At 34.7% G+C, this 24596-nt stretch overlaps 1 protein-coding gene across 1 annotated transcript in view; it reads right to left on the reverse strand.

Moving 5' to 3' along the window:
- Positions 1–17842: 17842 nt before the first annotated feature.
- The window catches only part of LOC149806965 (transmembrane prolyl 4-hydroxylase-like), an 82763-nt gene continuing 76009 nt past the window's right edge, over positions 17843–24596 (reverse strand). The window contains exon 10 of the mRNA XM_089960167.1: positions 17843–24223. Within this exon, the coding sequence (XP_089816293.1) occupies positions 23957–24223 (267 nt within the window). The 3' untranslated portion in view covers positions 17843–23956. The remainder of the gene's footprint in view (positions 24224–24596) is intronic.

The following is a 24596-nucleotide window of genomic DNA, read 5'->3' on the forward strand; positions in this document are numbered from 1 at the left end:
AAAGGATTGGAGTGATTTTGTTTACAACTACACAATGAACTTTCCTGACGCAAAGGATCACAGTGATTTTGTTTACAACTACACAATGAACTTTCCTGACTAAAAGGATCAGAGTGATTTTGTTTACAACTACACAATGAACTTTCCCGACGCAAAGGATCAGAGTGATTTTGTTTACAACTACACAATGAACTTTCCTGACTAAAAGGATCACGGTGATTTTGTTTACAACTACACAATGAACTTTCCTGACTAAAAGGATCAGAGTGATTTTGTTTACAACTACACAATGAACTTTCCTACTAAAAGGATCAGAGTGATTTTGTTTACAACTACACAATGAACTTTCCTGACTAAAAGGATCAGAGTGATTTTGTTTACAACTACACAATGAACTTTCCTGACTAAAAGGATCAGAGTGATTTTGTTTACAACTACACAATGAACTTTCCTGACGCAAAGGATCAGAGTGATTTTGTTTACAACTACACAATGAACTTTCCTGACTAAAAGGATCAGAGTGATTTTGTTTACAACTACACAATGAACTTTCCTGACTAAAAGGATCAGAGTGATTTTGTTTACAACTACACAATGAACTTTCCTAAAGCAAAGGATCAGAGTGATTTTGTTTACAACTACACAATGAACTTTCCTGACTAAAAGGATCAGAGTGATTTTGTTTACAACTACACAATGAACTTTCCTGACTAAAAGGATCAGAGTGATTTTGTTTACAACTACACAATGAACTTTCCTGACTAAAAGGATCAGAGTGATTTTGTTTACAACTACACAATGAACTTTCCTGACTAAAAGGATCAGAGTGATTTTGTTCACAACTACACAATGAATTTTCCCGACGCAAAGGATCAGAGTGATTTTGTTTACAATTACACATTGAACTTTCCTGACTAAAAGGATCAGAGTGATTTTGTTTACAACTACACAATGAACTTTCCTGACTAAAAGGATCAGAGTGATTTTGTTTACAATTGCACAATGAACTTTCCTGACTAAAAGATCAGAGTGATTTTGTTTACAACTACACAATGAACTTTCCTGACTAAAAGGATCAGAGTGATTTTGTTTACAACTACACAATGAACTTTCCTGATGCAAAGGTTCAGAGTGATTTTGTTTACAACTACACAATGAACTTTCCTGATGCAAAGGATCAGAGTGATTTTGTTTACAACTACACAATGAACTTTCCTGACTAAAAGGATCAGAGTGATTTTGTTTACAACTACACAATGAACTTTCCTGACTAAAAGGATCAGAGTGATTTTGTTTACAACTACACAATGAACTTTCCTGACTAAAAGGATCAGAGTGATTTTGTTTACAACTACACAATGAACTTTCCTGACTAAAAGGATCAGAGTGATTTTGTTTACAACTACACAATGAACTTTGGTGATGCAAAGGATCAGAGTGATTTTGTTTACAACTACACAATGAACTTTCCTGATGCAAAGGATCAGAGTGATTTTGTTTACAACTACACAATGAACTTTCCTGACTAAAAGGATCAGAGTGATTTTGTTTACAACTACACAATGAACTTTCCTGACTAAAAGGATCAGAGTGATTTTGTTTACAACTACACAATGAACTTTCCTGACTAAAAGGATCAGAGTGATTTTGTTTACAACTACACAATGAACTTTCCTGACTAAAAGGATCAGAGTGATTTTGTTTACAACTACACAATGAACTTTCCTGACTAAAAGGATCAGAGTGATTTTGTTTACAACTACACAATGAACTTTCCTGACTAAAAGGATCAGAGTGATTTTGTTTACAACTACACAATGAACTTTCCTAAAGCAAAGGATCAGAGTGATTTTGTTTACAACTACACAATGAACTTTCCTGACTAAAAGGATCAGAGTGATTTTGTTTACAACTACACAATGAACTTTCCTGACTAAAAGGATCAGAGTGATTTTGTTTACAACTACACAATGAACTTTCCTGACTAAAAGGATCAGAGTGATTTTGTTTACAACTACACAATGAACTTTCCTGACTAAAAGGATCAGAGTGATTTTGTTCACAACTACACAATGAATTTTCCCGACGCAAAGGATCAGAGTGATTTTGTTTACAATTACACATTGAACTTTCCTGACTAAAAGGATCAGAGTGATTTTGTTTACAACTACACAATGAACTTTCCTGACTAAAAGGATCAGAGTGATTTTGTTTACAATTGCACAATGAACTTTCCTGACTAAAAGATCAGAGTGATTTTGTTTACAACTACACAATGAACTTTCCTGACTAAAAGGATCAGAGTGATTTTGTTTACAACTACACAATGAACTTTCCTGATGCAACGGATCAGAGTGATTTTGTTTACAACTACACAATGAACTTTCCTGATGCAAAGGATCAGAGTGATTTTGTTTACAACTACACAATGAACTTTCCTGACTAAAAGGATCAGAGTGATTTTGTTTACAACTACACAATGAACTTTCCTGACTAAAAGGATCAGAGTGATTTTGTTTACAACTACACAATGAACTTTCCTGACTAAAAGGATCAGAGTGATTTTGTTTACAACTACACAATGAACTTTCCTGACTAAAAGGATCAGAGTGATTTTGTTTACAACTACACAATGAACTTTGGTGATGCAAAGGATCAGAGTGATTTTGTTTACAACTACACAATGAACTTTCCTGATGCAAAGGATCAGAGTGATTTTGTTTACAACTACACAATGAACTTTCCTGACTAAAAGGATCAGAGTGATTTTGTTTACAACTACACAATGAACTTTCCTGACTAAAAGGATCAGAGTGATTTTGTTTACAACTACACAATGAACTTTCCTGACTGAAAGGATTGGAGTGATTTTGTTTACAACTACACAATGAACTTTCCTGACGCAAAGGATCACAGTGATTTTGTTTACAACTACACAATGAACTTTCCTGACTAAAAGGATCAGAGTGATTTTGTTTACAACTACACAATGAACTTTCCTGACTAAAAGGATCAGAGTGATTTTGTTTACAACTACACAATGAACTTTCCTGACTGAAAGGATTGGAGTGATTTTGTTTCCAAGTACACAATGAACTTTCCTGACGCAAAGGATCACAGTGATTTTGTTTACAACTACACAATGAACTTTCCTGACTAAAAGGATCAGAGTGATTTTGTTTACAACTACACAATGAACTTTCCCGACGCAAAGGATCAGAGTGATTTTGTTTACAACTACACAATGAACTTTCCTGACTAAAAGGATCATGGTGATTTTGTTTACAACTACACAATGAACTTTCCCGACGCAAAGGATCAGAGTGATTTTGTTTACAACTACACAATGAACTTTCCTGACTAAAAGGATCAGAGTGATTTTGTTTACAACTACACAATGAACTTTCCCGACGCAAAGGATCAGAGTGATTTTGTTTACAACTACACAATGAACTTTCCTGACTGAAAGGATTGGAGTGATTTTGTTTCCAACTACACAATGAACTTTCCTGACGCAAAGGATCACAGTGATTTTGTTTACAACTACACAATGAACTTTCCTGACTAAAAGGATCAGAGTGATTTTGTTTACAACTACACAATGAACTTTCCCGATGCAAAGGATCAGAGTGATTTTGTTTACAACTACACAATGAACTTTCCTGACTAAAAGGATCAGAGTGATTTTGTTTACAACTACACAATGAACTTTCCCAACGCAAAGGATCAGAGTGATTTTGTTTACAACTACACAATGAACTTTCCTGACTAAAAGGATCACGGTGATTTTGTTTACAACTACACAATGAACTTTCCTGACTAAAAGGATCAGAGTGATTTTGTTTACAAGTACACAATGAACTTTCCTACTAAAAGGATCAGAGTGATTTTGTTTACAACTACACAATGAACTTTCCTGACTAAAAGGATCAGAGTGATTTTGTTTACAACTACACAATGAACTTTCCTGACTAAAAGGATCAGAGTGATTTTGTTTACAACTACACAATGAACTTTCCTGACGCAAAGGATCAGAGTGATTTTGTTTACAACTACACAATGAACTTTCCTGACTAAAAGGATCAGAGTGATTTTGTTTACAACTACACAATGAACTTTCCTGACTAAAAGGATCAGAGTGATTTTGTTTACAACTACACAATGAACTTTCCTAAAGCAAAGGATCAGAGTGATTTTGTTTACAACTACACAATGAACTTTCCTGACTAAAAGGATCAGAGTGATTTTGTTTACAACTACACAATGAACTTTCCTGACTAAAAGGATCAGAGTGATTTTGTTTACAACTACACAATGAACTTTCCCGACGCAATGGATCAGAGTGATTTTGTTTACAACTACACAATGAACTTTCCTGATGCAAAGGATCAGAGTGATTTTGTTTACAACTACACAATGAACTTTCCTGACTAAAAGGATCAGAGTGATTTTGTTTACAACTACACAATGAACTTTCCTGACTAAAAGGATCAGAGTGATTTTGTTTACAACTACACAATGAACTTTCCTGACTAAAAGGATTGGAGTGATTTTGTTTCCAACTACACAATGAACTTTCCTGATGCAATGGATCACAGTGATTTTGTTTACAACTACACAATGAACTTTCCTGACTAAAAGGATTGGAGTGATTTTGTTTACAACTACACAATGAACTTTCCTGACGCAAAGGATCACAGTGATTTTGTTTACAACTACACAATGAACTTTCCCGACGCAAAGGATCAGAGTGATTTTGTTTACAACTACACAGTGAACTTTCCTGACTAAAAGGATCAGAGTGATTTTGTTTACAACTACACAATGAACTTTCCTGACTAAAAGGATCAGAGTGATTTTGTTTACAATTGCACAATGAACTTTCCTGACTAAAAGGATCAGAGTGATTTTGTTTACAACTACACAATGAACTTTCCTGACTAAAAGGATCAGAGTGATTTTGTTTACAACTACACAATGAACTTTCCTGACTAAAAGGATCAGAGTGATTTTGTTTACAATTGCACAATGAACTTTCCTGACTAAAAGGATCAGAGTGATTTTGTTTACAACTACACAATGAACTTTCCTGACTAAAAGGATCAGAGTGATTTTGTTTACAACTACGCAATGAACTTTCCTGATGCAAAGGATCAGAGTGATTTTGTTTACAACTACACAATGAACTTTCCTGACTAAAAGGATCAGAGTGATTTTGTTTACAACTACACAATGAACTTTCCTGACTAAAAGGATCAGAGTGATTTTGTTTACAACTACACAATGAACTTTCCTGACTAAAAGGATTGGAGTGATTTTGTTTACAACTACACAATGAACATTCCTGACTAAAAGGATCAGAGTGATTTTGTTTACAACTACACAATGAACTTTCCTGACTAAAAGGATCAGAGTGATTTTGTTTACAACTACACAATGAACTTTCCTGACTAAAAGGATCAGAGTGATTTTGTTTACAACTACACAATGAACTTTCCTGACGCAAAGGATCAGAGTGATTTTGTTTACAACTACACAATGAACTTTCCTGACTAAAAGGATTGGAGTGATTTTGTTTACAACTACACAATGAACTTTTCTGATGCAAAGGATCAGAGTGATTTTGTTTACAACTACACAATGAACTTTCCTGACTAAAATGATCAGAGTGATTTTGTTTACAACTACACAATGAACTTTCCCGACGCAAAGGATCAGAGTGATTTTGTTTACAACTACACATTGAACTTTCCTGACTAAAATGATCAGAGTGATTTTGTTTACAACTACACAATGAACTTTCCTGACTAAAAGGATCAGAGTGATTTTGTTTACAATTACACAATGAACTTTCCTGACTAAAAGGATCAGAGTGATTTTGTTTACAACTACACAATGAACTTTCCTGACTAAAAGGATCAGAGTGATTTTGTTTACAACTACACAATGAACTTTCCTGACGCAAAGGATCAGAGTGATTTTGTTTCCAACTACACAATGAACTTTCCTGACTAAAAGGATCAGAGTGATTTTGTTTACAACTACACAATGAACTTTCCTGACTAAAAGGATCAGAGTGGTTTTGTTTACAACTACACAATGAACTTTCCTGACTAAAAGGATTGGAGTGATTTTGTTTACAACTACACAATGAACTTTCCTGACTAAAAGGATCAGAGTGATTTTGTTTACAACTACACAATGAACTTTCCTGATGCAAAGGATCAGAGTGATTTTGTTTACAACTACACAATGAACTTTCCTGACTAAAAGGATCAGAGTGATTTTGTTTACAACTACACAATGAACTTTCCTGACTAAAAGGATCAGAGTGATTTTGTTTACAACTACACAATGAACTTTCCTGACTGAAAGGATTGGAGTGATTTTGTTTCCAACTACACAATGAACTTTCCTGACGCAAAGGATCACAGTGATTTTGTTTACAACTACACAATGAACTTTCCTGACTAAAAGGATCAGAGTGATTTTGTTTACAACTACACAATGAACTTTCCCGACGCAAAGGATCAGAGTGATTTTGTTTACAACTACACAATGAACTTTCCTGACTAAAAGGATCATGGTGATTTTGTTTACAACTACACAATGAACTTTCCTGACTAAAAGGATCAGAGTGATTTTGTTTACAACTACACAATGAACTTTCCTACTAAAAGGATCAGAGTGATTTTGTTTACAACTACACAATGAACTTTCCTGACTAAAAGGATCAGAGTGATTTTGTTTACAACTACACAATGAACTTTCCTAAAGCAAAGGATCAGAGTGATTTTGTTTACAACTACACAATGAACTTTCCTGACTAAAAGGATCAGAGTGATTTTGTTTACAACTACACAATGAACTTTCCTGACTAAAAGGATCAGAGTGATTTTGTTTACAACTACACAATGAACTTTCCTGACTAAAAGGATCAGAGTGATTTTGTTTACAACTACACAATGAACTTTCCAGACGCAAAGGATCAGAGTGATTTTGTTTACAACTACACAATGAACTTTCCTGACTAAAAGGATCAGAGTGATTTTGTTTACAATTACACAATGAACTTTCCTGACGCAAAGGATCAGAGTGATTTTGTTTACAACTACACAATGAACTTTCCTGACTAAAAGGATCAGAGTGATTTTGTTTACAACTACACAATGAACTTTCCTGACTAAAAGGATCAGAATGATTTTATTTACAACTACACGATGAACTTTCCTGACTAAAAGGATCAGAGTGATTTTGTTTACAACTACACAATGAACTTTCCTGACTAAAAGGATCACAGTGATTTTGTTTACAATTACACAATGAACTTTCCTGACTAAAAGAATCAGAGTGATTATGTTTACAATTACACAATAACTTTCTTACAGAACAACAAACTCTTGATTTTATACATGCCTTGAATGAATAATATCCATAGTGAAGGGAAATAAATATTTGTACCAAACTTTTATTCTAATCCATTGAGCATTTTTAAATGTGTGGCAGAATAATTTAAAAAAACTTTCATTTTGAATGTCTGGACTTCAAATATCACTATAACGGACACAGTTGTGATGTCATGAAGTTGCATCTGGGCTAAACAATAGTTTTTGTCAACTGATACCTCTCTTGAGGTTCATTTTGGCTCAGATAAAAAAATCATTTCAAAATGATTCACTGGTCTTAAAATTACAAAAATCATCCTAAACAACAGTTTGTGCAACCTCCTCCAAGAACCTGCTGTTTTTCACTGGGTCAGCATAACTGTAAATGATTCATTATGTAAACTCAGGCACTGTACCTTTTCATATAAATTCAAATAATATCCAAATTAAATTCAAATTTACCAACAATTACGAAAGCTTTGAGTCTCTTTCAACTGACATCTTGTTACATAACTAGAATGGCCTAGTGGTTAGAGTGTCCGCCTTGGATGCGGGAGGTCGTGGGTTCAATCCCCGGCTGAGTCATACCAAAGACTTACAAAAATGGTACTAACAGCTGCCTCGCTTGGTGCTCAGCTTTAAGAGGTTAGTGTTAGGACTGGTCGGCCTGGTGTCAGGATAATGTGACTGGGTGGGACATCATGCTACATGTCTGCAGCATGATGCCCCAATGCTAGACATCACTATAAACTGCCACATTGCAGACATCATAGTGATATGACTGAAAAATTGTTAAAGCTACATTAAAAATCCAAATCAAATCACATCACAGAATGGACTGACATCTTAGGTACAGACAATTACTGTAACAGCTTTCATGGAATGGACTGGCATCATAAGTACAGACACTGTAACAGCTTTCATGGAATGGGCTGACATCATAGGTACAGACAATTACTGTAACAGCTTTCATGGAATGGACTGACATCAGAGGTACAGACAATTGCTGTAACAGCTTTCATGGAATGGACTGACATCATAGGTACAGACAATTATTGTAACAGCTTTCATGGAATGGACTGACATCACAGGTACAGACAATTACTGTAACAGCTTTCATGGAATGGACTGACATCATAGGTATAGATAATTACTGTTACGGCTTTCATAGAATGGACTGACATCATAAGTACAGACAATTACTGTAACAGATGTCATGGAATGGACTAACATCATAGGTACAGACAATTGCAGCTTTCATGGAATGGACTACATCATAGGTACAGACAATTACAGCTTTCATGGAATGGACTAACATCATTGGTACAGACAATTACACCTTTCACATGTGAAGAGCACACATATAGTGCAACTTCCTATGCATTGGAAAAGTCATCAGTTGTACAGCTGTAATATGTCCTACATTTGTCATGCCTACAGTCTTATTTTCTTTTTTCAAAAACCAAAAAAATAAAACTAATTTCATAACAACTATGAACCCAAGGTTACTACCAAAGCTTTTTTTAATAAAAAAAACCCCATCACCCTACAAGATAATCTGTTTAAATACTGCATATCTTGCATCAGTTCACAGGGTCACAAACATCCTTATTTTAATTTCCAGAAATAAACACCCTTTCCACAATTTTGACTATAAAAAATTATATGCAGTTCAGCTCAGTTAAGTTTAGCTATCATGAAATTAAAGTTCTGAAAACCTTGTATGATGTTTTAAAAGGAAAAGCATACAGTTGTAGCCGTAGTAATTCTTTAATACAATATTATGAACTATCAATGAAGTATTTTTTTTGGCAACCCAATCTTGCAGTAATTTTCTTTTTATCAAACAAATTTGAAGATTGTTAATAAAGTATGTTCGGAATGTAAATCTTCATGGAAAAATGTGATATTGACAGTGTTTGTAACCATGAAACAAAGAAGGCATTTTACTCACTGTGGATTAGAGAAGAGTATAATGTGTTAATGTGTTTTAATAAACATAGAGTACTCAGAAGCATAACATGGAGTGGAACTATTGTGTAAATGTATTTTATAGTACCCAAAAACAAGATGGAGTGGATCTATCATATAAATGTATTTTATAGTACCCAAAAACAAGATGGAGTGGATCTATCATATAAATGTATTTTATAGTACCCAAAAACAAGATGGAGTGGGTCTATCGTGTAAATGTATTTTATAGTACCCAAAAACAAGTTGGAGTGGATCTATCATATAAATGTGTTTTATAGTACCCCAAAACAAGATGGAGTGGATCTATCATATAAATGTATTTTATAGTACCCAAAAACAAGATGGAGTGGGTCTGTCGTGTAAACGTCTTTTATAGTACCCAAAAACAAGATGGAGTGGGTCTATCGTGTAAATGTGTTTTATAGTACCCAAAAACAAGTTGGAGTGGGTCTGTCGTGTAAACGTATTTTATAGTACCCAAAAACAAGTTGGAGTGGGTCTATCGTGTAAATGTGTTTTATAGTACCCAAAAACAAGTTGGAGTGGGTCTATCGTGTAAATGTGTTTTATAGTACCCAAAAACAAGTTGGAGTGGGTCTGTCGTGTAAACGTCTTTTATAGTACCCCAAAACATAAAGAGTGTGTTCATTGTGTAAATGTGATTGCAGAAACGTAACATTACAAGGATATTCCTCTAAATGAGGGTTAGATTTGAGTGCTCAGTCATGCATAGAATTTTGCTCCAAACTCTATGCTCAGCTGAGCAATAAAATGAACTTACCCATCTGTAAGAGCAGAACTTAACAGTTTTACTTATGCAATATTTCTAAGGTCACTTACAGGGGGAATATGAAAAGAGATTGTATGAAAATATGGATAATTGTTGGTGGCTGAAATAATGGATTTTGCTACTGATATTTGAACTATTTGTCTGTCTGTCTGTCCATCTGTCTGTATTGACAGAATAAATAAATTCATCTGTACTAAGTGTGATGGCATTTACTAGCATTTTTCAGTCTTATTAAAATGAAATGAATAATATGTAATATCAGACAATTTTGAGACACGAATCTCACATGTTGAATTTCCATTGAAAATTGTAATGGTACTTTTTGAAACTTCAGTATCTGTTTTTGTTGAGCCATAATAGGTATACCTGGCAGAAGTTAAAATATCCTGAAACTCTAATATGAAGGCAGCTGAGAAAGAATCTGAAAATGGGTATCAAATATAAAGTAAGATCCTGTTTCACATTTAAGAAATTGTGATATTTTGCTATCATCAATGAAGATTATGCTCATTGAACTTTAAATGAAAAAATTCTCTAGTTTTTTAATAAGAATATTTTACTTGGCATATGGTTTCATTTATATTAGTTCCCAGGACAACTATCGTAGACCTGTTTTTTGCAGCATTCAAGGGTATTAAAAATGTACAAAGATAATCAGCTTGATCAGACTGTAAATCACCAGTGGAAGAATTTAATTAAATCCTATGATCCCAAGACATACAATATTACATTAAATAAAGTTGTATTACATCATTTTGTTGATAAAAAATAAATTTAGCGGATAAGCTAAACAGGTTACATTAAAGTTACTCTCAGTCCATATTGTAATGAAATGGAAATTCAAGCCTCAATAAAAGTATGTTTCTTTTGTTTTCTTTTAATTCTTTAACTATTCTATCTTTCATTACCACAGGCACTTAATTATTTTCTTCTTGCATGTTTTCTATGGACTTGACTTTTCGTAGTAAAATAAAATAACAAACAACCATAAATAAAATTTTCAGAAAGATCTTTTAGGATAGAATTATGCTTGTATACTATCAATGACGAGAGTTCCATATCTACTACTTTTTACTAACTTGTTGCCTTTGTTTTTGCATCCTTTTTATACACTAATAAGTACATGCACTTCCATCTGTTTATCTAGTTTCTCATCAGGATCTATTGCAATTACATTTTTGTTAGTCTTACTGTACAAACTAAATATATTCATAGGTTGAGTCAAACTGCAAACAACAACGATCCTGATCTGCTGTTGCATTATGCACTTGCAGATCAGGGTCTATGTTGTTCATTCTACTGATTACTCCTAACAATCTGCACAGGCCCAGATCTGCCAGTGCATTATGCTACAGCATATCTGTGTCTGTGCAGTTTGCAGTTGGACTCGTCTTATATTCATGATATTTTGTATGTGTGTGTGTGTAGAATGATGTCCCATCCAGTCACAATATCCTGACACCAGACTGACTAGTCCTAACACTAACCTTTCATGACTGAGCACCAAGCAAGGAAGCTGTGTGTACTGTTGTTACAGGTCATTGGTATGACTTGGACGCAGCTTGAACCCATGACCTCCTGCATCCAAGGTGAACATTCTAACCACTTATGCCATCAGAGCAGTCCTCAGAGGAATGGTGCAGTTTATCAAGAAGGGCATGTTACCATATATGTGGTTTTGAAATAAAAGGAAAAATGACCAAAAAGGACAAATTAGCAAGAACTAATTCACATAAATCAAGTTTATTACTAAAACTTTCAATGGCTATAACATAAAGGACTGTATGGGATACAAAACAAAATAGAAGGAAATAAAATAGAAAAATAATATCTGCATTGTTATGGAAATATTGAAGCTATTTGTTAATTTGGTTCACAAATCAAAAGCATATTCTTTTTTTTTAGGAAGATATTTTATTGTATGACATGGGGTAAGCTAAAAGAACATCTTACAAAAAAAAAGCAAACATGCCTTAAGTTGTTAAGCCTGATATATCCGTTACAATGACAACGGAAACATCATAGTTTGGGATACTCTCGTACACATTTTATCTAACATTTCAATAACTTTAGGTATTTGAAAGAACATATTAGCATGAATATGTGTAGTGTTATAAAACAGCATGATTATGTGTAGTGTTACAAAACATAGCATGAATATGTGTAGTGTTACAAAACATCATAGCACGATTATGTGTAGTGTTACAAAACATAGCATGATTATGTGTAGTGTTACAAAACATCATAGCATGATTATGTATAGTGTTATAAAACATAGGACCGCTCCGGTGGCCTGGTGGTTAAAGCGTCCGCCTCGGATGAGGGAGGTCGTGGGTTCGATCCCCGGCCAAGTCATACCAAAGACTTACAAAAATGGTACTAACAGATGCCTTGCTTGGCGCTCAGCATTAAGAGGCTAGTGTTAGGACTAGTTAGCCTGGTGTCAAGATAATGTGACTGGGTGGGACATCATGCTACATGTCTGCGGCATGATGCCCCAGTGCTAGACATCAATATAAACTGTCACACTGTAGACATCGTAGCGATATGACTGAAAAATTGTTAAAGCTGTGTTTTAAATCCAAATCACACACACACATAAAACATCATAGACCACTCAAGTGGCCAAGTAGTTAGAGCATCTGCCTCAGATGCAGGAGGTCGTGGGTTCAAACCCTGGCCAAGTCATACCAAAGACTTACAAAAATGGTACTAACAGCTGCCTTGCTTGGCACTCAGCATTAAGAGGTTAGTGTTAGGACTGGTCGGCCTGGTGTCAGGATAATGTGACTGGGTGGGACATCATGCTACGTGTCTGCAGCATGATTGCCCAGTGCTAGACATCACTATAAACTGCCACACTGCAGACATTATAGCGATATGACTGAAAAATTGTTAAAGCTACATTAAAAATCATAATCACACCCACACACACACTTTGGTATCATCACATCACTTTGGTACCATCACCATATCACTTAGGTATCATCACCATACCACTTAGGTATTATCACCATATCACTTATGTATTATCACCATATCACTTATGTATTATCACCATATCACTTATGTATTATCACCATATCACTTATGTATCATCACAATATCACTTAAGTATTATCACCATATCACTTATGTATCATCACAATATCACTTAGATATCATCACCATATCACTTAGATATTATCACCACATCACTTATATATTATCACCACATCACTTTACTGCTCCAGTGGCCTAGTGGTTAGAGCTTCCGCCTCAGATGCAGGAGGTCGTGGGTTCGATCCCCAGCCAAGTCATACCAGAGACTTACAAAAATGGTACTAACAGCTGCCTTGCTTGGCGTTCAGCATTACATGTCTGCTGCATGATGCCTCAGTGCTAGACATCACTATAAACTGGCACACTGCAGACATCGTAGCGATATGACTGAAAAATTGTTAAAGCTATGTTAAAAATAAAAAATCATATCACATCACCACCTCACTTATGTATCATCACCATATCACTTAGGTATTATCACCACATCACTTATGTATCATCACCATACCACTTAGGTATTATCACCACATCACTTATGTATCATCACCATACCACTTAGGTATTATCACCACATCACTTATGTATCATCACCATACCACTTAGGTATTATCACCACATCACTTATGTATCATCACCACATCACTTAGGTATCATCACCACATCACTTTGGTCTCCATAACCCATTTACCAATTCACTTCATGTCTGGATATAATATCATCACCTACTCCACTTCTTTTATTACCAACCCTTTCCCAGTGTTGAATCATGGGGTTCAAAGTTCTACTGGAGAAACATTTTAACTAACGTTTCTGATTACAGTTTATTTCATCACAAATTTCCATAAACCATTACTGGTTTACATCACATTTCAATATAATAAACCCAGACTCCCTTTCTGGAAGTATCACTCCTCCCTCTGAATTCTTTTCTTCATTGTGACCATGGTGTAAAAATTATAATGGGAACACATCATTAGTTTTTGGGTAAGTATTTTCATCAATTACCATATATACTTGCTTTCAAGTCAAGTAAAACTGCCAAGAATAAAGATCCTGATCTGCAATAGCAGATTAGGGTCCATCTTGTATGTTCAACTTATTACACCTAACAAACTGCACAGACCCAGATCTGCTAGCACATTTTGTGATGACAGATCTGGGTCTGTGCAGTTTGCAGTTGGACACATCTTGTAAGCATATAATAATTATAATAATGAGAACATTGTATAGTGCCTAATCTTTAAAAGCTCTAAGCGCTTTACATTAGACAACACCTAAAAGATAAAAAATCCCATATAAAATGATATGATTACAAAAAACAAACACCATGAAATTAGAAACATAAAACCTGCTGAAAATATTTAAGGTAGGAAACATTACTGGGTCTAAATGTTCATTCATGCAGTCGAAATAGGTGTGTTTTAAGAGCACTCTAGAATGAGATCACTGTGTCTTTGTGTCTAAGTTCAGTGGGCAATTCATTCCACGTTGCTGGGCCCTGGTATGCAAAAGAATGTCCACATGACTTTTCATAGTGGGAATAATGAGTATATGATTGTCAGAAGAGGAGCATAAATATCTTGCTGGTGTGTACACATGGGTGAGATCAGATAGGTATGTTGGACTAGAGTCCGACAGTGAAACGTAGCACAGAGAACAAATTTTGTTTGATTCTGGATCAAATGGATAGCCAGTATAGGGTACAGAGCAGGGGGGAGGTGTGCTCTGTGGTATGGTACTCTAAGGTTGATCGGAGCAGCTGTGTTTTGAACTTTTGAAGTTTCTGGAGTAGATATTGAGATGAACCAGACAGAATTGAGTTACAATAGTCCAGTCTTGAAAGTACTAATGAACACACAAGTGTTTTAGTGGCCTCAGCTGAAAGATATTTGCGAGTGGAGCTGATGCATCTCAGCCCTAGATATGCAGCCATGACATGTTGTTGCAATGTGAGAGTACTGTTGACAGTAACACATAGGTTTCGTACTGACTGTGAATTTAATGTTGGTGTTGTTGATATTTATTGTTTGAGGTAAAGGATGTGAATGAGAAAGTCTTTGTGTTGTGATCAGAATGGCATCAGTTTTATCATTATTCATCTGCAGCTTGTTACATGTCATCCATGATTTCATATCAGAAATGCACCTCTCTACACCTTGGATGGTAGCATCAACTTCAGTTGGGTGGCTAGATTTGTATATTTGGGTGTCATCAGCGTACAATTTGAGACACTGGATGATGATCTATGACACTTGAGAGTGGTTGAGTGTTGAGAATGAACAGAGCAGGTCCAAGAACAGACCCCTGTGGAACACCACAACATAGATCAACTGGGCTGGAGTGTATTCCATTTGCGGACACAATTTGTGTCCTGTTGACCAAGTAGGACTTGAACCACAGTAAGGCTGTATCATGAATGCCAAATACATGCTTGAGACGATGAAGTAATATATCATGGTCTATTGTGTGAAATGCTGCAGACAAATCAAGGAGGGTGAGGACTGTAATCTTTCTGCTATCCAAAGCAGCGAGAAGGTAACCCCTTAGCCAATTTACTTCATATTACAAATATACTGTCATCTCATACTCCCCTTCTGTCAGTACCACTGCCAATTCCAGATTCTGCTTTTGGGCTTTAGATAATTATAATGGGGACACATTTTGTTGATATGTTTTCATGACCATTTCACATCCTATTTGGAATATATCATCACAGCGACCTTAATTGTATTCTGTTACCTTGCGGTTAAAGTTTTAATTCCATTTTTCATGTTTCAATGGGCCATGAAACAGGACAATCTTTAATTCATTTTTATTTATTACTATTTTAATAAAGCCTTATTCAGTTCATTGCATAATCTGACAGTGTTCTTATCCATCACCTTGTAACTTTCCTGCTCCTGGGTTAAGACATTAATTCAAATATTTAACACTTATTAGGGTATAGTTTTTGTTGTTGTTGTCTATATAAAATTTACACTGTAGATGAAACATAATATCATACTTCCCTTACATGCAGTGCCCCAGGTGGCTGAGTGCTATAAGGCAGATCACTTACACATCTGATCTATGCCCACAATGATCCTTATTTGTGAAACCAAGCTCTTTATTTTACGAAGTATTCAATCGGCATAGCTGCCTTGCTCTCTTTGATCAGTTATGAATGAGTCAGTTCAAATTTAAGGTAGTTTAATTATGTTACATAAACAATAACATTTGTAACAGTGTTAATTGATCAAATGAAGCGAGTTCACCTGATATACAACCGGGGCTGCTAGATTTTAAGTATGTAGGATTTGTATGTTTTTAACTTTTCTATTACTTCCTTTATCTGATTCAAAAGACATAATTAACATGATAATACAAAGGAGGCCAGCGGGGCCCCGAGTGGCCAAGTGGTCTAAAGCACTCACCGTTCCTGATCACTGCCATCTCACCTCTGTCTGTGTGGGTTCGAGTCCAAGGCTCGGCTAGCATGGGTACATGGGAAAGCCTGCCAGTAGCTTCTCGTGGGTCGGTGGTTCTACCCTGGGTTTTCCAGGGTTCTTCCTCCACCAGTTATACTGGCCGCCATGTATAGCCTATCTTGTGCTGAAAAATGGCGTTAAACCCTAGAACAACAACAACAAAGGAGGCCAGCTTTTAATTCAGTGCTACAACAAATACTTCCACAAGTCAGTTATCAAAACATGTTTGGCATTTAATTAGGTTCTTAGAGAAACGCTTGCAGACATAGCTGTTAGGGTAGATTGACATATTTTACATTTAAATACACAATGCATTTATGATGATTATACTTAAGAGGAACTTAAAGATGAAATTAAATACAAATTTCACTTAATAAAAATTATTTAATTGGCATTTAAATATTAATGTACTGCCTACACTTAGCGTAAGTGACATTTTCATTCATAGAATATCTTTAATTGAATATATTTAATTACAGTGTAATAAGAATGTCGTTAGGAAAATGTAACCAATTATCTGACTTCTTATTACAAGTTGATAATTTTAAAATGCTGATAAACATTTCCAGGTCCTATATACCATCTTCGACCTTAAAATGAGCAAAATATCAATGTCTCATTTACCAATTATGATCACAAATTTCTTCAAGTTCAAGAAACAATGATCAATTTTTGGGGTATTTTCTGGTTTAAAAAATGGGATCCACGCCCGACCCCATGTTATAAGCGGGTTTCGCGAGTTATCAGGGCACGAGTTATCAAGGGAGTGGTGTATCTAGGTTTTATATGAATGGCAGAAGTGTGATCACATATCTAAGTTTTATTTGTATCACTATATCTTTTTCATGTTTGTAAATTAATGGAAAAAAATCACCATCACATTCATTAGCACCTACAATTAAATATATTGGTAACATTTTTATACAAAAGACAGATTCAACGCAAATTGCTGTAATGAGCTTATTTAATTTTTGTTTTGATGTAATTATCAGCAAAGAAACTGATATGCAGGAATATTAATACAATCACAGGGTTTATTTGGAATTCCAATCATATTATATTTTCTGCAAACTAACTGCATGGAAAATATTCTAATTATAAAATTAATCACTGTTATTAAAATATAACTCAGCCGAGGCAATGAAATTAAACAGTAATAACAAAAATAATCAAACAATCCAAAATTCTGCAATTTATTTCTTTAATAACAAAACCAGACAACATAAGCAAAATGGATTCAGAAAACATTGAAGAAAACCAAAACTACTACCCTTTAAATGAACGAAAACCGTATCCACTAAAGAATGGTGGGAACACATTTGAAAAAATTAATGTCAAAATATCTGCAAAAAAGAAAAAATGCAGACAAATCAAAATGAAAGAGACATTACATTTTGAATAAGATAATAATGTGCAAAAATGACAATATCTGACAACTTTGAGCTGTCATCACATGCTCTTTTTAACATTATTTTCCATAATAAAGCAGCTTACAATTAAAGGACAAGAGCACATGAAATGGTCTACAGGGCTATTATGTCCTTGCTAACAGAGATATACTGATCTAACAGAATTTGTACATGATATGGCTAGATTCTGCTGGCCTTTCTGTAAAATACACTTTATTAAAACAGGAACTGCATGTACCATTAAGTTTGTTCATTTATTGTCATTTCCCTTTTGTAAGCATTTCATGAATATTTTGCTTGGAAATTCAGCATGTGAAAATAAAGATGATCCATGGCTCGCTATGTTCAAAATATCTGCAAGAAAACTTAGCAAAGACTGAATCCTACGGCTGTACCATCAAACTCAGTTTTCCCATGTACACTAACAAACAATTTAACCTGGCAGACTCAATCTCTGGACTGAACTCGTAAATTCTTACTCTGGCAAAAACTCAGAATTCTTGGGCTTTACCTTCAAGTTCACATTCTTCCCTTGAGCACCAGCAAACAAATGAACTTGGACAAAACTGAATCCTTGGGAGGTGACATCAAGTTCACACTCTTCCCTTAAACACAAGTTAACAAATGAACTCTGCAAAGACCAAATCTTTGGGATGGAAGCCTCAAGCACACAATCTTCCTTCAGGCTCTAGCAAATAAATCAACTTGGCAAAGGCTCTGAATCCCCTTAAGCACTAGCAAACAAACTCGGTAAGAACGTATGATCCTAGTCCAAGTTTCCTCTGACCCTTGCACCCCATTTTTGATATCTGGACATTTATGTTGGGGTGCAGAGTCAGAGTACAATCCTACTGAAAAGTTGGAATTCGCTGACACCATTTGGTGTTGGCATCGGGTAGCCGCTTACTAGCCAACCCAGCATCCTTTCATTGAGATTTACCTGCATGAAATCGACAGGAATATGATTTATTTTCTCAGAAATTGCGATCATAGCATTCATTATGTCTTTAATCCACTGACAGATAAGACAAAAGTACATCATTGCAGAAATTTGACCTGGATCTGACCATTTGCATTCCTAGTCTTGTCATTACACAACTCTCGCAAACCTACATGTTAATAACATCAGAGGTCATACAATCACGTGATATCAACAATAAATCATTTCTAGTGTTGCTGTAGGAAAACAAATTAAACATATTAATGAAAGTCACATAATTTTTTATAGAAAAATGAAAACAACTCAAACTTCTAAAAATATTTATTGTGAAAACAATGACCAAAAATCTGTAAATGCTGCAGCAATTTGAAGAAAACCAGATTCACTTCACAGAGAGGACATGTCAATGTGGTAGTCATGGGACACCAACAAATATATCGCTGACACGTGCTAAGCACTTCCTGAAAACGGTTTTCTCCACCCTGCTACAATACCAACAGGTTTCTGTCGTTGTTTCCAGAACAAATATGCTGAGAATAACGTGCATTATATTTATTTACAAACATTAAGTGACTTCTATATAATATGTCCAAATTCTATGTACAACAACTTTGGAAATTTGTTTATTGTCAATATCACATGACTATATGACCTATCATGTCATTGACATGTAGGCTGCAAGATTTGTATAGTCATGTGACTCGGAATGCAAATGGCCATATCCAGGTCAAATGTCAGCAACAACGTACTTTCATCTTATCTGTCAGCGGATTAAAGACATCTAGAATGCTATGCTCATGATTTCTAAGAAAATAAATCAAATTACTATCGATTTCATGCAGGTATATCTCAATGAAAGATTGTTCAAGTTTGCTGGGCTGGCTAGTAAGTGGCTACCCAATGCTGACACCAAATGGTGTCGGCAAGTTCCTGCTTTTCGATAGGAAATGGACTCTGACCCTACACACCAAAATAAATATCCAAATATCAAAAAATGGGGTGGCAAGGGTCAAAGGAAACTCGGATTAGTATGATCCCTATAATAAATGCTACAGTATCAAAGTAGTTAAGACACTGGGTTCATGACCAGAAGGGTCTAGGTTCAACTCCTACCACTGGTTCAGTATTGATTAGCTATCATGGTATGTCTTGGGCATGGCACTCTATTCTATTTACCTGGGCACAGTATAATACTCAAAGTGTTACTGGTTTGTGAATATCTCCCCCTTTTCCCCACCATCAACAAAATCAAAGGAGTAGTTAACACTTTGAAACCAATTTCAAATTTTACTGATTTTGGGGCTTTCTGAATTCTGCCCAAAACCTTTTTAATTTTAAAAATGAAAAAGTGAAAAATATATTTCTGTCAAAACTACTTACAATGAGAAAGATGCTGCATAACATGGATGGCAAAAGGTCACACAGCCTTGGACCATAAGTTTTAGATTTTTGGATTTTTGTTTTCAAGACGACTTAACTCTGTTACTGCGACTATTTACATTTATGGGATAAATTTTTTTTTTAAAGACTGAGTGGCTGTCACAAATCATGAATCAAAATATGAAATAAAACATGCTTCTGTCCAAATTGCCAGTGTCTCTAAGAATCAGTTTTAAGAATAATAAGTATTGAAAAAACTTAATTTGTGCAGTTACAAAAATAATGCCAATGAAAATAAATCTATGAACTGCATCTTGACTCATATTGTAGAGTATAAAAATATACAATGTTGCACATAAGGAAAAACTGCGGTTTCTGTACTGAATTTGAAATCTTTTTATTTTAAATCGATTGCCAAGTTACAAGATTTTCTGTTAAGAAATGTGGATCCTGTATAAATTAGTTAAATGTGTGAAGAATTGATTTATTGATTATATAGATGTTAGAATTCTTGTGCAATAACATTTATTAATTTCCATAAAAAAATATAGATCAGTCTGTCAGGAATGCATACGTGCATAAACACAAGTACATCCCATCCATTATCACCAGTGAGACATGCCAGTGCAGTGTCACTGGAAGAGAAATGGAGTTAATTCAGTTTATTTCAGAGTACTTACAACATGGCACTACTCCAAGACAACAAAAATTTGGCTTATATCTTGATTAACTTATTAGCCATAGCTTTCAAAACTGGTAAATAACTTAGAATTTAACAATTGATAACAAGTTTGAAGATCAGGTCTTCCCTTTAATAATATACTCAAATATGGAATGTTACTGAATAAAGAATCATACCTTGTGCTTTATTATTCATGAGTAAGGTTAGTTATATAAAAAAGATGTTTAAGTACAAACTATTCAAGGCACTTGGTTGAGGCTGCGAATCGTCTTGCAGATTTCATGCAAGATGTATATAAAAAAAATTGTTTAAAAAAATAATTGCGCAGGCAGAACTCCAAAATCTAATATGATACATGAATACCATTATATTTTAAATTCTTAAAGATACGTAAATTTCATTATGAAAGTTACACTGGAATGTATAGTATTAGTATTTTTTTGATTATCTTTTTGTCTCCTTATATTAGGACATATAGTAAAATAATTATCACGTAAGACAAACAAAATACATTAGAAGAAAAACAAAATACATTAGTGATATAGGACAATAATAATTCAACCAAGATATACAAAATGCATTTGTTATATAGTACAATAATAATTATCAACCAATATATATACAATACATATGTGGTTTACTGTAAATAACATTTTTAACTGAAAATCATAGCTGCTATCCTACCAATCTTATAATTTCAAAATGAAATTTTAGTTCTATTTACACCTGCATTTCTTGGTACATAAAATTTACATATGAAACCCAAGAGACAGAACACAAGCCTTATACACCATTCAACTTTCTATCACAAATTATCTCTGCAAAAGATGAAATCATGCAAAAGGCTATCACGTTTATTTTTAAACATCTACATCACCCAGTATGCTTGTTTTGTGATAAACACTGAACCATTTAATCTGGTCCTCAAAAAGCTGATTCACAGACCAATATATTTGCAATGTGAAAGACACAATCATCAGCCAAGTTTCTAGACCTTTAGATATACAAAAGCACGTTTGCTGACAAGACATGATTTCTCCATAAATTCACAAAATATTAGAAACTCAGAGTTCATGGAAGAAATGTCATTTTTTCTCATTTCAAAAGTATATGTATTGCTGTGGTAAACTAATACATTCAAATAGGTTTTTCTTGCTCACTTTATCAATACAAAAAAGATTACTCTTTCATGCACTCAATAAAAGAGCCACTTCCCTACAAAATTTTCAATTGCTAATTTTCCTGGAGTCTAATGTGGTGATTCAGATAGACTTTATAACAATGCCTTCCTTTAATAATTTCAAATCATATAACATCATCAACTTGAATTATTCATGTGGCAATACAATAATAATGGGGGAAAAGAGTGTAACTAGAATAATACATAATTCTGAGGTCTGACTAGAATCATCTGATATTGCACTTCAAACAAACAAATGTAAATAAAACCAGAATAATCAGTGGAATTCATTATTTTCACCTATTAAAACATATTTTTCTTCTCAAAATGCATCTTTGCAGACCAATTTTTCCATGACTGACATGCAGAGAGGGAATTCCTACTATATGCATTTTTTTGGGGGGGGGGCATGTCCAATTTTTGGGTGGCAGTTTTATATGAAAACAGTATGTTAGAACAAATGTGTATTTGATAATAAACTTCTGAAGAATAAAGGTAAAACATACAGTTATTATTCGCACATTGGCAATGATTGTATGTTATGACAACGATGCTATGTAGTATGGCATTAGAAGCACAGGTAACAGAAGAGACATAACCACCGAATACTGAAAACTACCATGTCTACCACTGCCAATGGCATTATGTAGTATGGCATTGGAGGTGCAGGTAACAGAAGAGACATAACCACTGAATACTGACAACTACATGTCTACCACTGCCAATGGCGTTATGTAGTATGGCATTGGAGGTTCAGGTAACAGAAGAGACATAACCACTGAATACTGACAACTACATGTCTACCACTGCCAATGGCATTATGTAGTATGGCATTAGAGGTACAGGTAATAAAAGAGACATAACCACCGAATACTGGCAACTACATACCTAGTGATGCAGGTAACAGAAGAGACATAACCACAAAATACTGACAACTACGTGTCTACCATTGCCAAGGATGCTGTGTAGTATGGCATTAGAGGTGCAGGAAACAGGAGACATAACCACTGAATACTGAATACTACATGTCTATTATTGCATGACCACATCAAGTGCAGTTTAAAAAAAATATTTAATAACTATTTCAATTGCAAAACATCACATAGCAAGCACTTGATTCTTGCACCTGATCTTGAAATCAAGTGCCATATACATAATCCGGATCAAGTTATTTGATATTACAGAAGGTCAAACACTTATATAATGCTCACAGCACATTGTGTATAATTTTCATGAGTTCACTCTAGAACTTAGAGTGGGTTCACAAATGTCCAGGAAAAAACACTGATTGGCTGCAAAAACTTATCTCCCTTATCCTAGGCAAAAGTTGTCAAACACATAATGGAGAGTAGTTGTTTATTATTAAGGCTAACGTATAATTTATGGCAAAAATATTGCCGTCATGGGAATGTTTTCATCAAAATGGAGATGCATAAAAGTTGCACTCTCAAACGGTAGTTTTTGCCATGTTCACAGTTACGGAACAACATTCCTAGTTAATTCTGTTTTAATTTTTAAAAATTGGGCAAGAAATATTTTCCTCATTTTTAACGAAATATATATAACCTAACTTTGAAATTCGAACAGCCAAAAATATTATCATTCTTTATGTACTGTAATTTGTTTTACATTACATATGGTATGTGTGAAAATAATAATGTGTTTGAAGATAGCATAAATGTTTTCATTATCATGCCCAAATTGGCATTATATATTGTGAAGCCTTGCCATTCTCTGCAGGTCATGCTCTCGGCTGTAGGTTGTCTTGATCCAGAAATTTGCAATCCATTTCTCTCCCTTGAATACAGGGCATCCTCCATGCAGTGTGTACAAATCCATATCCCCCATCCATCCAGTGCTTGGATCCACATAATGGTTGTACCAAAGGACAGCCTTGCCTTCCTCAGCTGTAACATGCAGATTGGCATCTCGACATCTCTTGTACAAATGTCCAATTCTGCTGGTTAAAATGTCCTGTCCATAAAATCAAAGAAAATTATTCAAGTGATTTTGATTTTACAAAAGTGGCAATCATCTGTCAAATATACATGCCTGAAGTCAAATCCAACTGTAAACCAGACAGACCTGATCTGCCACTGCAAATACACTGGCAGGTAAGGGTCTATGTAGTTTGTTTTAAGGAATAATACAGAATTGTTCTCTGTTTCAGACTTTAAACAAATCAGTTCAGATATCCCTGATAATGAACACTGTTACAAGTATTTATTAAATTACATTTATCAGATGTTTTTATCAGTGAATACAAAGAAAAGATGATGATGTGGAACACAAACAAAACAATTACTTTAAGAAATACATACCAGCAAATGGTAATGAAAGTGATCCA

The sequence above is a fragment of the Sinohyriopsis cumingii genome, chromosome 1 (genome assembly GCF_028554795.1).
Source record: "Sinohyriopsis cumingii isolate HCF-2022 chromosome 1, ASM2855479v2, whole genome shotgun sequence".
Lineage (NCBI taxonomy): Eukaryota > Metazoa > Mollusca > Bivalvia > Unionida > Unionidae > Sinohyriopsis > Sinohyriopsis cumingii.